The 25,550-nt window shown below is 35.4% G+C and overlaps 1 protein-coding gene across 1 annotated transcript in view; it reads left to right on the forward strand.

The window, feature by feature from the left end:
* Window positions 1-4,296: 4,296 nt before the first annotated feature.
* Window positions 4,297-25,550, forward strand: part of LOC106064952 (adhesion G protein-coupled receptor L3-like) — a 30,219-nt gene continuing 8,965 nt past the window's right edge. The window contains exons 1-14 of the mRNA XM_056030388.1: window positions 4,297-4,808; window positions 7,970-8,083; window positions 8,402-9,223; window positions 9,568-9,681; window positions 10,298-10,392; window positions 11,256-11,459; window positions 11,982-12,162; window positions 16,222-16,329; window positions 16,489-16,573; window positions 18,151-18,274; window positions 20,614-20,660; window positions 21,541-21,658; window positions 23,929-24,029; window positions 24,119-24,221. Coding sequence (XP_055886363.1) covers window positions 9,166-9,223; window positions 9,568-9,681; window positions 10,298-10,392; window positions 11,256-11,459; window positions 11,982-12,162; window positions 16,222-16,329; window positions 16,489-16,573; window positions 18,151-18,274; window positions 20,614-20,660; window positions 21,541-21,658; window positions 23,929-24,029; window positions 24,119-24,221 — 1,338 coding nt within the window. The 5' untranslated portion in view covers window positions 4,297-4,808; window positions 7,970-8,083; window positions 8,402-9,165. The remainder of the gene's footprint in view (window positions 4,809-7,969; window positions 8,084-8,401; window positions 9,224-9,567; window positions 9,682-10,297; window positions 10,393-11,255; window positions 11,460-11,981; window positions 12,163-16,221; window positions 16,330-16,488; window positions 16,574-18,150; window positions 18,275-20,613; window positions 20,661-21,540; window positions 21,659-23,928; window positions 24,030-24,118; window positions 24,222-25,550) is intronic.

Genomic DNA, 25,550 nt, shown 5'->3' on the forward strand with positions numbered 1-25,550 from the left:
GGATTATTCGACAGGACCATGAGAGCACTATTTCAACCCCGCGCCGTGCAATGGGTAAGCTCTCGTCTACACTTGGACACTCTCACTGGGGGGTTTTGTTTCGCCATTCATTTAGCCTAACCACTTCCTCTAATGGCCGTTTCCACCCGGGTGCCACGATGAGGCAGAACAGCGTACCCGGGCCTCCTGTTACCTAAAATTCTTATTGTATTACTTGATAATGGTATTGAAGTGTCAGCAGCAGAATCGCTATAACCGCTGCTGCAGATATATTTATAAACACATTTAACTTTTGTATGTTCTAACAAAAGAAATACTAACACATTTTCTGGTTTAAAAAAAATGAATATCATAATCATGTTATTAGAAAACTACATACTGTCTGTCAAACTAGAGTTAGACCAAAAAAAAACACTTTAAAAAAAAAATACAATTTTAACTTTTTTTTTTTGTACTATGGGAGAACTGTAGGAAAAAGGAGGGGGAGGGGAGGCCTCTTTTGAATGTAGTCATTGTGTTCAAGCTGTATCTCATTTGAATCAATTAAAACAAAAAAGTAACATTGAGAGCATTGTGACTAGACAATCACATCAACCACTTAAAGAAGCGCACTAAGTTACTTCCCTTTTCAACATTCACTTGACCATGCACATATCTAGAACTATATCGAGACGACTGATCCTAGTGCCCGCCTAGTGGTCATTTAGACTAGCTTCATCATCATCTAGATCAGAGGTTCTCTAACTGTGGTCCGCAGACCCCCAGGGGTCCCCAAGATGACTGGAGAGGGTTCGCAGAAAGATGAAAATAACACAATTGACTTCTTCACTAAAAGTCAATTAATCTGATCGCAGATTTAAATTTTATATCAAACATTAAGGGTACAAAAGTTGCTGACTGCTTTCGCGTCCTCTTCTTTGGTAAAATGTGGATTCATGAACCTCATCCCAAACAAAAGAAACCGATAAGAAACGTGTCAGTTGAGATTGGTTATTGCTAATTACATTAAAGATTGAACGTTACATAATTACACTTGTAAAATATCATTCAACCTCATTCATGTCATTAATTAAAAAAAAAACTATTTAAAACAAAAGTTATTTACTTCATAAATGTATTTTGTGTGTGTGTGTATATATATATATATTTGTAACCAATGTACTATGCATTTATGTAGTTTTTTACGAACAGGATCCTTTGGTATGTTTAAACGATATAAAAAGTTTGAAAACCTCTAATTCTCTAGTTATTGTTATTTTCATTTCTTTAGTGTAGTGACTGGCTTAACATACTCTCCCTTTCTTTAGTGTGGAGACTAGCTAGTTAATATACTCTTCCTTTCTTTAGTGTGGTGACTAGCTAGTTAATATACTCTCCCTTTCTTTAATGTGGTGACTAGCTAGTTAATATACTCTCACTTTCTTTAATGTGGTGACTAGCTAGTTAATATACTCTCCCTTTCTTTAGTGTGGCGACTAGCTTGTTAATATACTCTCCCTTTCTTTAGTGTGGTGACTAGCAAGTTAATATACTCTCCCTTTCTTTAGTGTGGTGACTGGCTAGTTAATATACTCTCACTTTCTTTAGTGTGGTGACTGGCTAGTTAATGTACTCTCCATTTCTTTAGTGTGGTGAATGGCTAGTTAATATACTCTCCATTTCTTTATTGTGGTGACTAGCTAGTTAATATACTTTCACTTTCTTTATTGTGGTGACTGGCTAGTTAATATACTCTCCATTTCTTTAGTGTGGTGACTGGCTAGTTAATATACTCTCCATTTCTTTATTGTGCTGACTGGCTAGATAATGAGATAAGTTGTCCAATACTTAGATCTGACCATGAAGGACGGAATGAGCAAAGAGATAAGTTGTCCAATACTTAGATCTGACCATGAAGGACGGAATGAGCAAAGAGATCAGTTGTCCAATACTTAGATCTGACCATGAAGGACGGAATGAGCAAAGAGATCAGTTGTCCAATACTTAGATCTGACCATGAAGGACGGAATGAGCAAAGAGATAAGTTGTCCAATACTTAGATCTGACCATGAAGGACGGAATGAGCAAAGAGATCAGTTGTCCAATACTTAGATCTGACCATGAAGGACGGAATGAGCAAAGAGATCAGTTGTCCAATACTTAGATCTGACCATGAAGGACGGAATGAGCAAAGAGATCAGTTGTCCAATACTTAGATCTGACCATGAAGGACGGAATGAGCAAAGAGATCAGTTGTCCAATACTTAGATCTGACCATGAAGGACGGAATGAGCAAAGAGATCAGTTGTCCAATACTTAGATCTGACCATGAAGGACGGAATGAGCAAAGAGATAAGTTGTCCAATACTTAGATCTGACCATGAAGGACGGAATGAGCAAAGAGATAAGTTGTCCAATACTTAGATCTGACCATGAAGGACGGAATGAGCAAAGAGATAAGTTGTCCAATACTTAGATCTGACCATGAAGGACGGAATGAGCAAAGAGATAAGTTGTCCAATACTTAGATCTGACCATGAAGGACGGAATGAGCAAAGAGATAAGTTGTCCAATACTTAGATCTGACCATGAAGGACGGAATGAGCAAAGAGATAAGTTGTCCAATACTTAGATCTGACCATGAAGGACGGAATGAGCAAAGAGATAAGTTGTCCAATACTTAGATCTGACCATGAAGGACGGAATGAGCAAAGAGATAAGTTGTCCAATACTTAGATCTGACCATGAAGGACGGAATGAGCAAAGAGATAAGTTGTCCAATACTTAGATCTGACCATGAAGGACGGAATGAGCAAAGAGATAAGTTGTCCAATACTTAGATCTGACCATGAAGGACGGAATGAGCAAAGAGATAAGTTGTCCAATACTTAGATCTGACCATGAAGGACGGAATGAGCAAAGAGATAAGTTGTCCAATACTTAGATCTGACCATGAAGGACGGAATGAGCAAAGAGATCAGTTGTCCAATACTTAGATCTGACCATGAAGGACGGAATGAGCAAAGAGATAAGTTGTCCAATACTTAGATCTGACCATGAAGGACGGAATGAGCAAAGAGATAAGTTGTCCAATACTTAGATCTGACCATGAAGGACGGAATGAGCAAAGAGATCAGTTGTCCAATACTTAGATCTGACCATGAAGGACGGAATGAGCAAAGAGATCAGTTGTCCAATACTTAGATCTGACCATGAAGGACGGAATGAGCAAAGAGATAAGTTGTCCAATACTTAGATCTGACCATGAAGGACGGAATGAGCAAAGAGATAAGTTGTCCAATACTTAGATCTGACCATGAAGGACGGAATGAGCAAAGAGATCAGTTGTCCAATACTTAGATCTGACCATGAAGGACGGAATGAGCAAAGAGATAAGTTGTACAATACTTAGATCTGACCATGAAGGACGGAATGAGCAAAGAGATAAGTTGTCCAATACTTAGATCTGACCATGAAGGACGGAATGAGCAAAGAGATCAGTTGTCCAATACTTAGATCTGACCATGAAGGACGGAATGAGCAAAGAGATAAGTTGTCCAATACTTAGATCTGACCATGAAGGACGGAATGAGCAAAGAGATCAGTTGTCCAATACTTAGATCTGACCATGAAGGACGGAATGAGCAAAGAGATCAGTTGTCCAATACTTAGATCTGACCATGAAGGACGGAATGAGCAAAGAGATAAGTTGTCCAATACTTAGATCTGACCATGAAGGACGGAATGAGCAAAGAGATAAGTTGTCCAATACTTAGATCTGACCATGAAGGACGGAATGAGCAAAGAGATCAGTTGTCCAATACTTAGATCTGACCATGAAGGACGGAATGAAGAGATAAGACGTCGCCTATTTACTGTTCTAATTTTTTTTTTAAACAGTTGGTGTGTGGATGCACATCATAGATGTCTTCAGGGAACTAAATATTGCAAAACGAAGTGGGTGCGTGGATGCACATCATAGATGTCTTCAGGGAACTAAATATTGCAAAACGAAGTGGGTGTGTGGATGCACATCATAGATGTCTTCAGGGAACTAAATATTGCAAAACGAAGTGGGTGTGTGGATGCACATCATAGATGTCTTCAGGGAACTAAATATTGCAAAACGAAGTGGGTGTGTGGATGCACATCATAGATGTCTTCAGGGAACTAAATATTGCAAAACGAAGTGGGTGCGGACCGCATCGGCTGACACCCATCAACGGGGTGACACTCAAGAGGAAAAAAAATATTATTGACAAAGCTTTTCTTTTTAGATTTGCTTTTTGTTTCTACTTGATAGTCCAAGGCAATGTCTAGACTGTCACATTACAGTTTGGGTCAAATGCAAAACATGAATTCCTCATTTCACCAAAGGCCTAGAGTTGGGCTGTGAGATCTAACAATGCAACACAAAGTAGGCCTATTAGGCCCATAACGGACATTCAACTAGTTTTATAATTAACAAGTGGTCATATGTTATGGCTTTATTTGGAGCATGTCAATGTTTTTACTTTTTCAACTAGGAAGGAAATATAGAACAAGATGGAAATAGGACAAGACGGATATAACAAAAAAATGTCGTGATATCAAAAGGTCTGGCGTACAAAGTGGGACACTATCTAAACGGGCACTTGACTTGAAGAGGTCTGTTTGTGAAGACACCGAATGACGGCTGCCACAGACAGGCCGTCCTCTCTTGACTATATAAACATCTATCAATGGCTGACATATGTTGATTGTTTAAGAGTTTCTTTTGACTCGAGACATGTGAACCTACTGATAGAACCTACAGTTTAAAAGAGATTTAAAATAATAAAACAGAAACAGTGAGTATTTTTTTATCAAGTATTTTTTCAAAGGGCTGTATCATTACATTGTTCAAAAAACCACCTTAGCACACATAATATGTACAAACAAATATTTTAAAATATTAAAAAACAAAAAAACAAAGGTTATCTAAGGGGAATAACAAAAATTCACAGCCATATATTTCAAAACTGCAGACTAAATGGTTACTATTTTGAATGATTCTTGTATTGTTATCAACCATAAATAATTATTCTTAATTTCAATTGGATCCTAACCCTAACTCCATATTTACAGCCCTATTTCTTCATTCTAGCATTTATTCCCCTTGTTCAATGCCAATCTAAACAATTCATTACAAATAAATAAATAACTAATTGGTAAATTTTTTATCGATCAGACCATATATTAGGTAACATAAATAATAATAAATAACGTGTTCAAAAATTGACTTGAAACTTCAAGAGCCACCAGCAGACTTGAAACTTCAAGAGCTACCAGTTGACTTGAAACTTCAAGAGCCACCAGCTGACTTGAAACTTCAACAGCTGACTTGAAACTTCAAGAGCCACCAGCTGACTTGAAACTTCAACAGCTGACTTGAAACTTCAAGAGCCACCAGCTGACTTGAAACTTCAAGAGCTACCAGTTGACTTGAAACTTCAAGAGCCACCTCTTGACTTGAAACTTCAAGAGCCACCAGTTGACTTGAAACGAGATTGGGTGTCGGAGAACAGAGTGATTTGATACAAGCTTTGTAAAATGTATGCACTTTATCAAAATCCCTGAGCTGCAGAGTAATCTTAAATTGTACCAGTTCAAGGTATAATAATATCACATAGAACAAATTGTTTGGATACAAGGGAGACTAATTAGCCCAGGTGTCAAGCGTGTTTCTAGATTCCGAGCTTCACTAATACATTTCCTTGAATCTTCAGCGCTTTATTCATTCTAGCCAGAAGAGCACAGGTGGAAAAGAGTTAAAAAAGGATGTTAGACAGCGTGATACTTACATCACCGTGTTGGCTTGAATAGCCCGACAGGTCTTTAGCCCACAAGTTCGAATTCATGTCGTTCCCCCCACCTTTTTTTTTTAAAATACATACCCCCTTCTCCCCCCCCCTTCTCCTTTTCAAACCCTTTCCCAACTGGCCCAGACAAGTGATAGGATCATAGTGTAATGAGAAAGCAAAAAGTATGAGGTCTCAGTAAACAAAAAGAATAAATAAAAAATATTTATTATCGCACAGATTCATTATTGTTAGTCTAGGTCTATTACAAATTTATCTATTACATGACTGATCCAAACTTCTAATATAAGCTTTGTTTGTTTTGTTTGAAGGTATTTTTAGCGGCCCCAGGAAGGGGAAAAGACGCAATTAGTTTTGTGTGGAATGTCTGTCCGTCCGTCCGTTCCATTTAGATCTCGTAAACTAGAAAAGATTGTGAAAATCCGACATTATAATATTTTAGACCATTCAAAGTTCTGATGCTACTTTTTTCTCTTCTGAAAGCGAAAAATCTAATTTTTTAAATTATGTAAGCTGTTTTTTCATAAAAATACACCATTTTTTACAACTATTAACTATTAAATTAATAGTAACAAACACAGGAGGTATTAAGCAGGACCACAACAATGTACCATATTTTTAACATATTTATGCAAAGGGTTTTAGATTTTTTGTCAAAAATTGGCACTTACATACTAACCACTACATTAAGACACAAAATGTTAACTTTTTTTAAAGAGAAAAAAAACTATTTAGTTGGACATAATTTAAAACAACAATTAATAAGTAGTTTTTCATATCATCGCGTGAACTGCAGCACTACACCATGGCCATAGAACACTTAACTAAAGGAAAATCATTTTTTTTACGGAATTTTTTTTTCTCGTGGATTTGAATAAGAGATTGACCCTTCACAAAACAAATAGATAAATTAGATATTCATTATAAGACATCAGTTAGGATAGGTTCACATCTGACTTCACATTCACCTATCCTTTCGTCTGCTGGACCTCTGGGGCACCACACAAGATCTGTCAACCTTCTTTCTCCATTCTTCTCTGTCATTTGTCTTTGATAGAATTTCATTCTGATGTTCTTTTGGAAGATATTAAAACCTGCCTTTGCCACTTCGGGGGCCGAATTTGAGTTTGTGTTTCCACACAAACTCTCTTTGTAACCTTGTTTTATATTTGTCTTGTTTCTAATTTAATATTCATTAGCTATTAAAAGCAAAATACCTTGCTAGCCGCCTTTCCCTGTCGTCCTGCTAAAGGTTTGGGCTAGGATGTAGATAATCTGAAACTCTGAAGTAAGAACCGGAACAAAGAGCAAGCTAAGCATTTATATCAACTGCTCGTATTTTACTTTTCAATGCTTTTGTTTGCGTGTCGTTGTAATTGTAATATCATGACATCTAAGATGGCTAGGTCTGTTCTGTCTTGGCAACTAAGATTATGATGATAACCTAGTGTATTAATAACAGTTGAATATGATCAATGATTCGTAATTTGTACATCAGGAAAACTTTATTCTTTCTGTTTCTCGGTCTCCTTCTAATCGTCCTTAATCCTTGATACATCCATTTATTATTTTTCTGTTGTTTTTACAAAGTTTATATCAACTCACTCTGTCTGTCTGATACAAATTTTGTACATTTTTCTCACACCCAGTCTTCAATCGAGTTAAAAGTTTGAAAAAGTTTTTCTTGTAAGTGAGACAACAATAATCGATTTAAAAAAAAATTAAACAAGTAGATTTTTATGTATCGGTAACTATTTATAATGTTTGGTAAGGGAAAGAAATTGTACTTGAAAGATGTGGCTGTATACATTGAATTAGCCCCCTTTATACTTTGTGAAGAGAATTAGGTCTTCGCTTAAAGTTTGAAAATTAACAATAGATAGATATCAAGCTATTTTTATAAGCACTTTGCTTGCACAGTGGTTAGTGTATTGACATATTTATTATTGTTACTCTAGACTCTAGATCTATTACAAATTAAATCACGTGACTGATCCAAACTAATTGATACAATTACACTTTATATGTTAAGTTTTTTTTCTTGTTTTTTTTTTTTTGTCGTTCTCTACCACAGTGGGGTTAACACGATTTCTCCCAACGGTTAAAGGGTTAATATCAGTTGTTGTTGTTTTCTATTTCTCTCACTACAGATGCTTTGAATAGACAACTTCTCTGTTCAATGAAGTGAATTATACAGAAAATTCCTGCTCCCTTGGAACTACGGCGCTTAAAACTATGGCACTCCCATATTTCTACATCTACAGGTTATTAATGACATTGACTATTAACATTTTATGTTTTTATGTTGTTTCCTCAACTCTATGACATTTGACTACGGTTATTATTATAACAATAACAATGTATTTTAAAAAATTAATATTAGAATTATTATTATTATTATTATTGTTAATGTTATTGACAAAGAAATGCCATTTTTTATCTGTTCTCTTTTTTTTTTAGTGGGCGATAAGAGGATGTATAAAATGTGTAGCCTGAAGGCAAAGCAGTGGACTGTTTGATAGTGTCGTCACTAAAACCTTTCAGTTAGACTAATACTACAAAGTGTTTTTCATTTGTTTTAGGTCCGTCGAAAGTTGATTGACTAGCAGTAAAAGGCAACAAATGTGGAGCCTGGAGGCTGTAAGGCGGACAGGAAGACAACATGGCACACCAATGACAAAAATTGAATAAACAATATTTAAAAAAAATGAAGTTTTGTTGTTTTCTATGTTTGTCATAATCTGTCTCTCTTTCTATCTTCCACTCTCTCTCTCTCTCTCTCTATCTACCTGTCTATCCATCCATCTATCTATCTATCTATCTATCTATCTATCTATCTATCTATCTATCTATCTATCTATCTATCTATCTATCTATCTATCTATCTACCCAGCCACTTTGTATTTAATGCATACAGCCTGTAATTCCATTGAATGATTGCCTGTGTTTCAAAATGTTTGAGAGCGCCCCCGTGCAGTATGTTGGTAACGGCGTCATTGTCTTGCGGCTCTGTGAGAACATGATTGGAGCTATGTAGCGAGCATTAAGTCTGTTTCTGGTCATCGGAAATGTGTGAGATTGTGTCTGATCAAACTAGGTGTGTTCTTAAGTATGGTCAAACTAGATGTGTGCGTGTGTGTGTTTGCGTTTGATGAAACTAAATGTGTGTTCTTGGGTCTGGTCAAAGTAGATTTGTGTACACGAATGCATGTGTTTTGTCATGTGATTTTCTCGTCAGCATGTGTTAATTCTGTTACTGTATTCGTTAGTCGTATTGTCATCACCCATAGTGTCACTATTATAAAATAGTGTAAGTTATATTCTTAACAGATTCACTAAACACTAAATGTATTACTTTTTTTTTCCAGCCAGTGAGACTACTGAAGCATATATTGGTAAAACAGGTGACTATAGAACTAGTTTAACTTGACTTTATTGAGCTTAATCAAATAGAAAAATAAATAAGTTCAACATTTTATTTGTTTCTGTAAACATCAACTGGACTTTTTCTTGGATATACTACATGTTTGTTTGTTTAATTGTTGGTAACTTCTAAATAAAAAATATGCTATCTGCTATAAATAATGTTAATTGTGAAATGTTCTGACGTCAAAAAGCAAGAAATAGTCGAAATTTATTTGAGCTGAGTTGCAAGTTCCTATTACATATATGATGATATTACATTGATAAGTTAGGACAAACAAGTAGTGTTATTAACCAGTCTTCATTCTTACATTTACAATGGCAGAGATTCCTTCTGAAAAGATTGGTGCATGCTTAGCTGCTCAGGAATATGGCGTCTCTTTTCCAGAAACTATCGCTGGCGGTTTGTCCACTGTCGCATGTTCACCAAGGTACACAGGTACAGTTTATAGGTCACTTCTGCCAAAATGCAATAGATCTATATAACTTTGTATATGTAAGTTTGTATTGATCTGTGCAAGTTAGTCCTTTGAAAAATTATTGGTAATAATTAATAATAATAATTTTATAATAATTTAAATTTAAAGTATTTCTTCAGAATTTTTTTTAATACGTTACTTTTGCTTTAATATTTTTTATTTTTTTTTTTACTTTTCAAAAACACGTTGCGAAGAAAATCCCCCAAAAATTTTCATTCTATATGTGAACTCAATGTTATATGTGAACTCAATATTATATGTGAACTCAATATTATATGTGAACTCAATGTTATATGTGAACTCAATGTTATATGTGAACCCAATGTTATATGTGAACTCAATGTTATATGTGAACGCAATGTTATATGTGAACCCAATGTTATATGTGAACCCAATGTTATATGTGAACTATTGTGAATCCAATGTTATATGCGAACGCAATGTTATATATAAAACACAGATGTTATATAGAAGATCACAGATGGTAGAGTCTAGTTAACATTTTCTAAATACTTTACACAATTGTAACCTCTTTTGTTGTTGTTCTCTAATCTATGTAATATCAATGACCTCTAGGAACAGTCAATAGGTTGTGTAACAAGGGAGGTAACTGGGAATACCCAAGTTTTAGAGACTGTTTACCCATCTCTCTTCAGCAGCTCCTACCACTGGTAAGTACTTGGAGCCAACAAATAGCAAGAGTTACTGCCCACTTCGTGCTAGACTTCCACTTTGATAGTAACGAGAGTCTCATTCAAATGAGTTTCTACACTGAAACAACCTTCATAGTCAGTCAAGTGATCTGCAGATCTTTATGACATTTAAAAAAAAAAATTAATAGTTCGGTGGTGTACGGTAGATATTTATTCTCCAAAGGACGCAGGGAGCGTAACTCATTTATGAGTGGCCACAGTCACCTATTTATTGTTATCGAATAAAATTAAAAGATTTGGACTTCCTCCAGTTTTTTAACGTAAACGTTCGAACAAGCTTTCCCTTAGAGTTCTGTCATTGCAACATGTTCCTCCTCTACCCAACCGGTGCCCACTTCTCATGAAGGTGGGGCGCTATGTAATACGAGGGCGTCCTTTTAGTGGTTAACCCGTCTCGGCCTTTATAATATTGCTATCCATAGGGCGCGTGATTCAGTCTGTTGGAGGACATGTCTCGCAAACCTGATGCGACGCTCGGGCACATCCTCAATAAGTGGTCAAGTACCAGTTCGGCATTGCATTTTGTTGTTGTTGTGACCGGAATTAAGAACGGTTCTACATTATCTTGGAACGAACTGCTATGTGCCATATCTCGTCTTGTATCTGACGTCCTTTTTAGGAAGCTGTTTCTTGAGTTACGTCTAGTCTATGACGACCTAAACAAATATTGGAAGACGTTCTTCACTTGGATATTACCAATGGGGTATTGAAGCCATTTGCTCGTGGACAAACTCATATCCCAATCACAGATAAGTCCTTACTTATACTGGAGAAAATTTTTGAAAGATCGATTATTCGATTCTATTCTTTGTCTACTGTAGCTCTCAAGACTGGCTGAACTGAAGAATGAGTCCGACTACAGAGCCCAAGAAGCCATCTCCAACGTAACAGAGAGTGTGTTTGAATACTTCAGAAGTAACCCAAGGATATTATCAGGAGATATTAAAGCAATAATAGAAATATTGTTTGAAATGACCATTGCACTGAAAGGACACAAGTTAATTGCTACAAAGCAGTTGGTCGAGGTAAGAAGAATATTAACACTACTCAATGACAGAAAATTATCATTACTCGAAGTGGAAGGTTAGCAGTTCCCGAAATTTAGAATTTAGCATTTTTAACAATTTTTTAACAAATTATGTTTTTGCATTCTTGATTGTTAAAAAGAAACAAGCAAAATAATCAAATAAAACTTTGTTTTTTTTTTCAACACTAATTCTATCTTATTGTTATTGACTGAAATGTTCATTGTCTTGGTGTGAAGACACTAAAACATTAGATGTAACAGAAACTAAAATTCAAGTTTTTTCAAGGGGCAATAAGAGGGGGGGGGAGAGGGAGGAGAAGTTTTCTGATGTGTAGAAGTATTGTTGTGTTTGGGAAGGCGGATATATTATTATATTGTTATAACTAAGAAAAAAGGTTAGGGTTAGCTTAGTCTTGAAATGAAACAACGGGCGTAGACGGTGGGTAATGCTAATATATATATATATATATATATTTGTAATTTGTCTTAATGATTTACTCATGTTTTTAAACACTTTTAGGGACAAATAGATCAAATTGACAAGATACTTTCAGTTGATGCCAAAGAATGGCGCGATCTGTCAAAGGGAGTGAAATCGAATAACACTAGCGACCAGTTGTTATTGTCCTTAGAATATCTTCTTCAAACCTTTATAATTTCGGAGAACAACACTGACGTGACATTTAGTAAAGATTATCTCGGTAGGAATTATTTATGTTTAATCTCGGTAGGACTTATTCATGTTTGATCTCGGTAGGACTTATTCATTTTTAATCTCGGTAGGACTTATTACTGTTTACATACATCAACATTTATATCTCTTGGTGATTGTCCTACATATGAGTCTGCCATATGTACATTATAAGGAAGTAAGCTGTGTGTTTTCACTCTTTACCTGCCTATTGATTGTGCCACGCTCTGATGGAACTGTTCATATTTTTGCATTTGTACATTCTACCCTGTTAGGATTAAAACATCCCTTTTGGTATAGGATTTAGTTTGATTTACTTTCATATTTCACCCAAATCTCCTTTTTTGGTTCAATTATATAGGCCCCTTGCTTTGTTTTATTGCGTAGCAACCATAGCGTGAGGAAGTTCATTGCACTCGGGCACATGGCTAGGTGTGTTCTTCCAAGGGGGAAAAATATTTAAACATGTGTTCATTGTATGAATTTAAAAGTTTGACCTTCTTACATAATTTTATTCAAAACCGTTGTATATTTATTGTTGAAATAATTTCTATACAGTGACGTAGCTAGGAATTTGCCATCATTTGAGGACCCCGGGTGGAGTGACCTCTTTGGATGCCCCTGCATTTTGCGTAATATTTAATAATGAATGTAAAAAAAAATTCGAACACTCATTTGGGAGCCCCCTTCAATTGGGGGCCCAGGGGGATCCTCAAATTCTCCCTCTCCCCCCACCCTAGCTACGCCACTGCTGGTATGTTTATCAAAAGAGTATAATAAATTCAGGTACTTTTTATTACTGTAGTCATTGGCCTCCTTCAGTCGTAAAACACTTTTTCATATGGCTGTGGAGCCCTATTTTCGAGAGACACTCCCGTCCACATATATTGCAGGTCAAGGTGGCTTTCGCTTTGGTGGTAGAGGAGCTGTCCATTTTCCGTGTGGCACGCTTTTCTTCAAGAATTGAGGCCCATGTTTTCTCGCTGTCTATAGCTTTCTTGGTCCCCGTCTCTCTCCTACTAGTGCGATCTAATGCTATGTCTTCCCAATGGTCAGTATCAATGTGCACTGATTTTAAATATCTTTTTATCACATCAACATTACGGAGGTGGGGGCGACCAGTTTTTCTTGAGCTAGACGCAAGTTGCCCGTGCAGAATGATTTTCGGGATACGACTGTCCTCCATCCGGCGAACATGTCCGAGCCAGCGCAGGTGGCGTTGTCTGAAGACTGTAAAGATGCTGGGAAGGCCCGTTCTCGCGAAGATCTCAGTATTACTTTCCATGTTATTTTTAAAATCATTCGAAGGCAGCGCAAGTGGAATGAGTTAAAGTTTTCTCTCTTGTTTTGTGTAGGTTGTCCACGTCTCGCTGTCGTACAGTAACGTGCTAAGAACGTATGCCTTGTAGACCTCCATTTTGGTCGCTGTGGTGAGCTTCTGGTTTTCCCAAACTCTTGGTCGGAGTCTAGCGAAGGTTGATGCGGCCTTCCCTATGCGCTTTTTTATCTCCTCTTCTAGTGACAGGTCACCTTGAATTGTAGATCCAAGGTAGCAGATTCGTTTACGGCATCTAGCTTGTTATCGTCAATGAGGATGGAGGTTGGTGCTGTAGCAGGTGGTCCCATAACATTTTTTTTTTTGTGCTAATGGTTAGGCCATACTCTTTGCAAGCCTTAGAGAAGCATGACATTAGTGACTGACGCTCCTCTTGTGAGTGTGCCACTACCACTGCGTCGTCCGCAAAGAGCATATCTCTTATGAAGGGTGGTTCTGATTTAAGTTTTGGCCCTCTGTCTAACAATATTTAGAAGTTTGCCATAAAATCTGGAATGAAGATATATGCCTTCGGTGGATTTGTCAAACGCGTTTTGGATTAGCATTGAGATGAGTATTCCAAAGAGGAATGAGGCCAGGACACATCTTGTTTGACTCCGCTGTTTATATTGAAACTTTCGGAGCAGGCGCCGTTGAACTGTACTGTACCCATCATATTTTGGTGGAAAGAGACAATAATATTTAGCAGCTTGGGTGGACAGCCTATTAACTGTAAGATTTTAAAGAGGCCATCTCTGCTAACTAGATCAAAGTCCTATGTCAGGTCAATGAATGCGATGTACAAAGGCATCCTTTGCTCTCTGCACTTTTCCTGAAGTTGACGGATGAAGAAAATCATGTCAATTGTGGATCTCCCTGAGCGAAAGCCGCACTGTGATTCTGGATATACTCGATCAGCAAGTTTTTGTAGCCTGGGAAGTATCCATCGAGCAAAGACTTTGCCTACAAAATTCCCCTGTATTTGTTGCAGTCGCTTCTGTTACCTTTGTTCTTGTACAGGATCTGTGCCAATGAATACTGGCTAAAGCTCATGAGAATATTCAGCTGGCTGCTCAAGCAGGCAACATAAGAGGGATGTAGGAAGGAATCAAAAATCTCTCGGACCTGCCCAAAACAAGTCAGCACTTCTCAAATCAACCACTGGGGAAATTATCACAGACTAGAACGCACAGATGCACAGATGGGTCGAACATCACTGCCAACTCTAGACCACAACAAGCTCAGTCTCTGACTCAGCCCTTAACGCTATCAACCAATTACCCACAATGAATGAACTAGACGAAGTACCCACCCTGTTAGAACTCAACAAAACCATAGACAGCATGGCTGCCGGCAAAGCGCCTGAATGTAACGGTATCCCCCCAGATCTTCTGAAACAATGCAAAACTACACTAAGCCAACCTCTACATGAACTGCTCTGCAAATGTTGGCAAAAAGGTGCTGTGCCACAAGATCTGCGGGATGCAAATATCATCATACTGTAGTATGAAGTATGTTAAAGGAAGGTAACTCTGAAATTTTGATCCTTGACACAAGATCTGATTGAATACAGCCCCCTTACTTCAAACACTCACCACAGGAGGTTCTCGAGTCAATCAATTATCTACTATATTAAGATTAGACCTATTTTGAACTGAGAAGACGGCGGAGTGACAGAAAAGAACAATCATCAATAATCATCGACATCGCAGTACCACTATCTTGCAATGTAAGAAAAACGAAAAATTTAAAAAACAAAATATGATTAAGCAACTATGGGTGTTATCTAAAATAATAATATACAATTATATCCATCGAGCGGATAGTGACAATGGACATAATTAACACACTTAAGGCCCTAAAAATCCCTAAGAAGATTCTCGAACTTGCCACATCACCAGAAAATCCTTAGTGGACTCTGTTAAGGGAACTACGTGAGTTTTGTTTCCACTTAAGAAAGATCTACTCTGGCATAGCCAAAGCATTTAAATTAGTTCATATTTAAAATACTAATACTAAATCTGTAAACGATGTGAAAGTACTCTGCAAGATTATGTTTTTTTGTGTTGTTTTTTTTGCGTTAATTTTTTTTTTTTTTTTTTTTAATATTTCGGTATGTATCGATTAGTTACGATACATGAATTAATGTTATAGAAAGACATGAAATATTATTTTTTCCTATTTCAAATGTCACATATAATAAACACTTATTATTAATCATGATCTCATTTTTAAAAAAAAATCTCTCGAATTGTCGAACTACACGCCGTAGTATTGAATTTGAATGTTCAGTGATGTAAGTCCAAGGACTTTGTTTTAGGTGCCCCGATGGGAAACTGTATTGATCTCGTTCAAGAGTGCTGGTAGTTGGAACCATTGGGCAAGCAGCATTATCTCTTTGTTTTGTTTTTCTGACAATAAAATACTTCATAAACACTCCATTAAAAAAAATAATCGTCATTCGACGTTTGCCTCACCAACAATTTGACGATGTCTCTTCCCAAAGTATTTTAGACATTGGTCCTTCCAAACTGAGCTCCCAAGTTACTTTCTAGCGAGTCAGATCTTCAAAAACTAAATCAAAATGTAGAGTATAATTAGGCGTGGCCTTCGTGAAAGTTTTGAACGCGGGACAAACGGCACACAGGTATCCAAAATTGATATTGTCCATTCTCATTACGTTTACTTCCAGTTCCTTGTTTTGAAATCCCTTCTTTATATTTGTTTGGGTCACTGTCTATTTTCTATTTACAGATGTAACAACTAAAACACAACGAAACAATCCTCTGATTTACCCACAAGCCAATAATGGCAGCTTTGAGGACACAGACAATGAGATAATATTTTATCACAGTGAACATGGTAATGATCAAATCATCAAACACTATAGAATTGGGAAACAGTCAATAGTTTCGGGCCTACTTTAAACAAAGCTATCCTTCTTGATCTCTTACGAATGTCATAGTATTAACTGTCTAAAATAATAAATACAATGGACAGCTTTTTATCTCTTTGTTCCAGAAATATATCGATACTCAATAATAGTGTATAAACATATCGCAGGAAAGTTGGCAGTCAAGATGTTTGTGGACAACAGAGTGGACAGGTCAGAAAGAGTTATTTATCTGTCATTATTTAAACATTGACTCTTTTTTGTAATCAGATTAGTCTGAAGTAAATTGTGAAACATATAATAAGGCTTGTCTTCGAGTCCGAAGATTAATGAGGAATGATGGTTCGCTTTGTAATGCTGGCGCAGGGGTTGTTGGTACTCAAGTCAGTCATTTCCCTTTCATCCAGCTCTATACTCAAATATTTGTTTCCTTTGATGTATGGTAGGTATTGAGTTGTCTATCTTACATCCAGATATACTTGTTATTTGAAGACACATCACATACACAACTGCTACCTTTTTCACACATCAAGGTCATATGTTTCGGTCCTCTGGCTGTTTGCAGATATACAGGCCGGTCAAATTCTGAATGGCATAAGGCAATCTTTGCTTCATACAGCCTCGTTATGGATAATTGTACTCCTACCGTCACGTCCATTTACAGTCCCTACAATCTCAGTTAGTATTCTATTGACTTTAATCCAGAGGAGGCAGTGTTGATTTTCTCGCGTAACTCTTAATTGATTCGATGATACTTCTTATATACTATCATTTGTCTTAGATATACGCAAAGTAACTAGGCGGTGAAGAATTTTTTAGATGAATATTTTAACCAATGCTGCAATTGAAAGGAAACAAATGCAATACTTGAAATTCTCTTGAGATTGCGTTTCTTTTTTTAAAATATCAACCGGCCATTTTTTTTTTTGTTTTCACGTCGAAGTTAGGGTTAGGACCATCTTGGAACTCACAAACAGCCCAGCGACTTTTTTTTTCTATACAAACTCAATAGCTTTAAATTAAATAAGAAGATCCTATACAAAATCTGCTAACATACGGAATAACTTGTTGGCAAGGCAACCCTTCATCTAAACTGTTGCACCGTCTAGAAACCATCATAAAAAGAGCATACAAAATTACACTCACAACATTACCACATTTAAAGGAACTGTTTGAACAAAAGTGTCTAAGGAAAATCAAAAAAATCTTGGAAGACAACGGCCACCCAGAACTACGTCAGGTCGTCGCGAAGTGGGCGACTGCTGTCGATTAAAACAAGAACAGAGCGATACAAAAACTCGTTCGTACCTCACTCGGTCAGACTATATAAACGCCCCTCGTAGATCAGGAAACATGAAAAGGACAAAGATGCCCGTGTGTAGTCGCTCAATGAATGTTGTGTCTGTTCTATTTATGTGTATGTTTCTGTTGTGTTGTCTTTATATGAGAAAAGAGTCCTTGTAATCACAACAAATTTCCAAAAAGATTAATAAAGCAGTCTTAGTCTTAGTATTACAGAAATGAAATACATGATTTCTCTTCTAGTAGAAATACTTCGAAATACATAATTTCACAGAATGTTATTGTTAATGATTGATGAAATATTTACAAATAGTTTAGTTTATAATTTATTCTTTCTAAGTACTGAAATAGCCATCATATAGTTTATAGTTTATCCTTTCTAGGAACTGAAATAGCCATCATATCATTCAAGAAAAGATATAGAAATTGTAATCTATAGACAATCTCCATTCAAACAGCCACTGAAAATGGAATAAATTATATTGCAGGGCACTGAGACCTGAACCAACAGATAAATTGTTTAATTCTGACATCATATCTTTCTCTGTTGTACCAAACACAAAACCCGAGACTTTAGCAAGCAGACCAGTTCAGATAACGTTCAAGATATATGTAAGTTGTTTGTAGTTCAGATACATTTTAAGATCACCCATATTTGTCATTTGGATATAGTTCAGATAACTTTCTAGAAATGTCAGCTACATACAGTTGAAACTTAAGATCTGAATGAAATAAACGTAATATAAAGAAATGAATGTTCACTTAGCATAAAGAAATGAATGTTCACTTAGCATAAAGAAATGAATGTTCACTTAGCATAAAGAAATGAATGTTCACTTAGCCTAAAGAAATAAATGTTCACTTAGCATAAAGAAATGAATGTTCACTTAGCATAAAGAAATGAATGTTCACTTAGCCTAAAGAAATAAATGTTCACTTAGACTAAAGAAATAAATGTTCACTTAGCATAAAGAAATAAATGTTCACTTAGCCTAAAGAAATAAATGTTCACTTAGCCTAAAGAAATGAATGTTCACTTAGCCTAAAGAAATGAATGTTCACTTAGCATAAAGAAATGAATGTTCACTTAGCCTAAAGAAATAAATATTCACTTAGCATAAAGAAATAAATGTTCACTTAGCATAAAGAAATGAATGTTCACTTAGCCTAAAGAAATAAATGTTCACTTAGCATAAAGAAATGAATGTTCACTTAGCCTAAAGAAATTAATGTTCACTTAGCCTAAAGAAATAAATGTTCACTTAGCATAAAGAAATGAATGTTCACTTAGCCTAAAGAAATGAATGTTCACTTAGCCTAAAGAAATAAATGTTCACTTAGCCTAAAGAAATGAATGTTCACTTAGCATAAAGAAATGAATGTTCACTTAGCCTAAAGAAATGAATGTTCACTAAGCCTAAAGAAATGAATGTTCACTTAGCCTAAAGAAATGAATGTTCACTTAGCATAAAGAAATAAATGTTCACTTAGCATAAAGAAATGAATGTTCACTTAGCCTAAAGAAATGAATGTTCACTTAGCCTAAAGAAATGAATGTTCACTTAGCCTAAAGAAATAAATGTTCACTTAGCCTAAAGAAATGAATGTTCACTTAGCATAAAGAAATGAATGTTCACTTAGCATAAAGAAATGAATGTTCACTTAGCCTAAAGAAATGAATGTTCACTTAGCATAAAAAAATAAATGTTCACTTAGCCTAAAGAAATGAATGTTCACTAAGCCTAAAGAAATGAATGTTCACTAAGCCTAAAAAAATGAATGTTCACTTAGCATAAAGAAATGAATGTTCACTTAGCATAAAGAAATGAATGTTCACTTAGCCTAAAGAAATAAATATTCACTTAGCATAAAGAAATGAATGTTCACTTAGCCTAAAGAAATGAATGTTCACTTAGCATAAAGAAATGAATGTTCACTTAGCATAAAGAAATAAATGTTCACTTAGCCTAAAGAAATGAATGTTCACTAAGCCTAAAGAAATGAATGTTCACTAAGCCTAAAGAAATGAATGTTCACTTAGCATAAAGAAATGAATGTTCACTTAGCATAAAGAAATGAATGTTCACTTAGCCTAAAGAAATAAATATTCACTTAGCATAAAGAAATGAATGTTCACTTAGCATAAAGAAATGAATGTTCACTTAGCATAAAGAAATGAATGTTCACTTAGCATAAAGAAATGAATGTTCACTTAGCATAAAGAAATGAATGTTCACTTAGCATAAAGAAATGAATGTTCACTTAGCCTAAAGAAATAAATATTCACTTAGCATAAAGAAATGAATGTTCACTTAGCATAAAGAAATGAATGTTCACTTAGCATAAAGAAATGAATGTTCACTTAGCCTAAAGAAATAAATATTCACTTAGCATAAAGTAATGAATGTTCACTTAGCATAAAGAAATGAATGTTCACTTAGCATAAAGAAATAAATATTCACTTAGCATAAAGAAATGAATGTTCACTTGGCATAAAGAAATGAATGTTCACTTAGCATAAAGAAATGAATGTTCACTTAGCCTAAAGAAATAAATATTCACTTAGCATAAAGAAATGAATGTTCACTTAGCCTAAAGAAATAAATATTCACTTAGCATAAAAAAATGAATGTTCACTTAGCATAAAGAAATGAATGTTCACTTAGCATAAAGAAATAAATATTCACTTAGCATAAAGAAATGAATGTTCACTTAGCCTAAAGAAATAAATGTTCACTTAGCATAAAGAAATGAATGTTCACTTAGCATAAAGAAATGAATGTTCACTTAGCCTAAAGAAATGAATGTTCACTTAGCCTAAAGAAATAAATGTTCACTTAGCATAAAGAAATAAATGTTCACTTAGCATAAAGAAATGAATGTTCACTTAGCATAAAGAAATGAATGTTCACTTAGCATAAAGAAATGAATGTTCATGTTTATCTCCACAGAATACAAGTACCCCAAAACAGATCTGTGCCTATTTATGGGAGAACAAGTAAGTTATTGATATCAGAGCCTCCATTTGGTGGGCGTCTTCCACAGGACTGAAAACAATTTTTTTTTACAATAGAAGTAGCGAAACCATCGCCCAATATTCTTGTTGGAGTACAAACTAGGTTTGAAATAAATTGTGAAAATGAAGTAGATAAAGTAAATGAATAGCTTCCAATAACTCCATGAACTAGGCAGATAGATACACTAGATAAACTGAGTGGGAATAGGAATTGGCCTAAATCTTATGAACATATTGAATTCTCCATGAAAGCTTCGACTTGGCATTCACTATTGTAAGACGTCTTTGTGATCCTCACATCGTTTGGTAACTGAGAAACATAAGAGGATCGTTGTACTAGTCCTAGGACACGCTGGTCAGCCACTGTATTGAAAGAGTTGAATTGAGCAACTAAGTCAGAACTTTAGGGCACCACTGAGTCCACCCAACTCTAATAGGTACCTGAGTGAGAAAGTAAAGGCGGTTGGTCGTTGTGCTGTCCACGAAGCACCCTATTCGTTTACCGTTGGCCAAAGAAACAGATGACCTTAATTAACATCAACTGCCCTAGAGATCGCAAGGTCTGAAAAGGAAACTTTTTTTTTTACTTTTCTAAGAAATATTGTTGCTATTGAAAAACAACACCAACTTACAAACACATCTATTATACTCTAACCATACTCCCATGCTATGACTTCATGAGCAATCTACTCTAATATTTAGTTTAAATAAAACAACATCTAGATAACAGTGAACGCTGTCCTGTTTATCAGCTGTTTTTAAAGTTGACATCCGCCTGTGAAAGTTGAGATATTCTAATAAATGTTTTTCAATCTCCTGTTAAATATTGCGTAACTGACGTGCGAAACGTATCTTTCTACAGCAATGAAAGCTACTGGGCAACCCACGGATGTGAGACAGAAACAAGGGAAGATAATGTGACCTGTAGATGTTCACATCTTACAAACTTTGCTGTGCTCATGTCTCCCTTTGAGCCTGACGTAAGATGTTAAATACTGTTTACATCTAGTAGTATATACAGTCACAGTGTAAAGATGTAATCATTTCAATACATGCAGTCACAGTGTAAAGATGTAATCATTTCAATACATACAATCACAGTGTAAAGATGTAATCATTTCAATACATACAGTCACAGTGTAAAGATGTAATCATTTCAATACATACAGTCACAGTGTAAAGATGTAATCATTTCAATACATACAGTCACAGTGTAAAGATGTAATCATTTCAATACATACAATCACAGTGTAAAGATGTAATCATTTCAATACATACAGTCACAGTGTAAAGATGTAATCATTTCAATACATACAGTCACAGTGTAAAGATGTAATCATTTCAATACATACAGTCACAGTGTAAAGATTTAATCATTTCAATACATGCAGTCACAGTGTAAAGATGTAATCATTTCAATACATGCAGTCACAGTGTAAAGATGTAATCATTTCAATACATACAGTCACAGTGTAAAGATGTAATCATTTCAATACATACAGTCACAGTGTAAAGATGTAATCATTTCAATACATACAGTCACAGTGTAAAGATGTAATCATTTCAATACATACAATAACAGTGTAAAGATGTAATCATTTCAATACATACAGTCACAGTGTAAAGATGCAATCATTTGAATACATACAGTCACAGTCTAAAGATGTAATCATTTCAATACATACAGTCACAGTGTAAAGATGTAATCATTTCAATACATACAGTCACATTGTAAAGATGTAATCATTTCAATACATACAATCACAGTGTAAAGATGTAATCATTTCAATACATACAGTCACAGTGTAAAGATGTAATCATTTCAATACATACAGTCACAGTGTAAAGATGTAATCATTTCAATACATACAGTCACAGTGTAAAGATGTAATCATTTCAATACATACAGTCACAGTGTAAAGATGTAATCATTTCAATACATACAGTCACAGTGTAAAGATGTAATCATTTCAATACATACAGTCACAGTGTAAAGATGTAATCATTTCAATACATACAGTCACAGTGTAAAGATGTAATCATTTCAATACATACAGTCACAGTGTAAAGATGTAATCATTTCAATACATACAGTCACAGTGTAAAGATGTAATCATTTCAATACATACAGTCACAGTGTAAAGATGTAATCATTTCAATACATACAGTCACAGTGTAAAGATGCAATCATTTCAATACATACAGTCACAGTGTAAAGATGTAATCATTTCAATACATACAGTCACAGTGTAAAGATGTTATCCTTTCAATACATACAATCACAGTGTAAAGATGTAATCATTTCAATACATACAGTCACAGTGTAAAGATGTAATCATTTCAATACATACAGTCACAGGGTAAAGATGTAATCATTTCAATACATACAGTCACAGGGTAAAGATGTAATCATTTCAATACATACAGTCACAGTGTAAATAATCATCTCACTATGTTAGATTTGTCAAGATTTGAAAGGATGGAAGCTGAGCTCTATAAAATATTCATTACATTATTGTGAATTTATCACCATTTTCATTATTGTTGCTATTATTCTTATTATTATTGATTTTTGGTTTACATAATCTTTTCGTAAAAAAAGATCCTAAATAAAAGTGATCAAGGACAATCTTAAGAAAGCCAACAATTACTTTGTGCCTAAATGCACATACATATTGATGTATATTTTAGAACAGAAGTTCTCACGCATAACACTACAGATAGAAATAGATGTTGTACTTTGCAGGTACCATCTTTCAGTTAGCACTGTTCTCGGCCACTTATTGCGAGTGGGACCCAGGAACGGGGACGGTGCGCTGTGTAAACGGCACGGCCCGGTCTGGACCAGTTAACCGATATGACCGTTTACCGTTGGGAGCCCTCAGACAGGACAGGGGTGAAGAGCCCCATGTCCAGGCCTGGTGGTTGGGTAAAAGCCTCTCTAAGCCCCAACAGGATAATGGCGCCTACGGCGCCGACGCCCTACTGCACTTCACTGAAGGTACCATCATTCAACTATTATCAAAGTGTAGTCCACCTCAGGTGACCCCGCTATCGCCATGGAAAGACAGTTCTACACATTGTATGCTGGTTATGTTCACTAGACTACCTTTCTCATGAAAGTATCAGGGACTTACAGTAGAGGTTTAATTACAAGGAACGTTAACACTTCATAGACTGCAGCTTTCAAAAAGAAAAAGAAAATTGATTTCGTCTTTAATCTTATTTCTTGTTTTGTTTACAACATCAGGTCACTCATACAAGTGTCTTGCAATTTATTTCTGCTGTTGGCATAGCTATCTCCCTTATTTGTTTGGTGGTTACCATAACGATATACGTCATCATGTGGAGGTACGTTCTCAGTACGCATGCGTGACTCGACGTTAAATGTGTTTATGTTTATGTGCTATTACATACACTCTGTTTTGTTTCTCTCTCAGGTATATCAAAAGTGATGCAATCATCCTGCACCTCAATCTTAGTGTCTCATTGTTTCTGGGATACATTATCTTTCTTTTGGGCGTGACCAGGACACACAACTCTGTGAGTGACCAGTAGCCTTGTAGTAAAGTCAAAATGGTTAGAATAAAAAAAAAAATAATAATAAAACGGTTTGATCACATTTGGCTTGATATTGACACTACCATGGACAAACTTTGACCTCCTTTATGCACACTGCTAATATCACAAGGGAGCTATGTATATCAACACAAAATGTTTTCCAAACACACGAACTACGTCTTCTATTTAGGCTAACATAGTTCTCAATTAACACCACAATTAACATTCTATCTACCATGTTTATATTCTCACTATTAGTTGCATTATAAGCATTTGCCACACAATTTCCACTGCCAACATTTCCATTTTATTTCCACTGTCAACATTTTACACATCACTTCCACTGTCAACTTTTCCATTTTATTTCCACTGTCAACATTTTACACATCACTTCCACTGTCAACTTTTCCATTTTATTTCCACTGTCAACATTTTACACATCACTTCCACTGTCAACTTTTCCATTTTATTTCCACTGTCAACATTTTACACATCACTTCCACTGTCAACATTTCCATTTTATTTCCACTGTCAACATTTTACACATCACTTCCACCGTCAACATTTTACACATCACTTCCACTGTCAACATTTCCATTTTATTTCCACTGTCACCATTTTACAAATCACTTCCACTGTTAACAGTTTATGGTACCCCAACAAAATAGGGCCGACAAAATAGCGCGAACAAAATAGCGCCGACAAAATAGCGCAGAAAAATATATTTCAGTCATTTTGAAAGAAATACTTTAGATAGCGTAAAATATGAATAGAGCCAATATTATTTTGTTTTAATGTTATCATTTTTTTTTCAGTCATTTAGATATCTTAAAACTTAAATATGCAAACAGTAAGCAAAATTATAATAAGCTAAAATGAATAATTTCAAAATATATCATTTATTTACATTCCAAAAGTGTACTTTGAAAACAGGCAAAGATACTTGTCAGATTTATACACACACACACGTACACACAAACATAAACACACAAACTTTCACGTAGGAAATGTCACGTAGAAATTCCATCACTGCTTGAAACAGGTCATCACATTTCAAAATCAGCAAGTTATGCATTTTAAACATTGGTGAAAAAGGTGAATGATATAAAATTTAAAGTACTCTCGTTTTCTGCAAATATGGCATACTTTCAGATCTATTTAATATTAAAAGAGACATCAACAAAAATGCTGCCCATGACATCATATATAAGTCCGCGATATTTTGTCTTGCGCTATGTTGTCGGGAAATTTCGCGTTATTTTGTCGGCGCTATTTTGTCGGGTCACCACAATTTATACATTATTTTGTCAA

The sequence above is a fragment of the Biomphalaria glabrata genome, chromosome 5 (genome assembly GCF_947242115.1).
Source record: "Biomphalaria glabrata chromosome 5, xgBioGlab47.1, whole genome shotgun sequence".
Taxonomy (NCBI): Eukaryota; Metazoa; Mollusca; class Gastropoda; family Planorbidae; genus Biomphalaria; species Biomphalaria glabrata.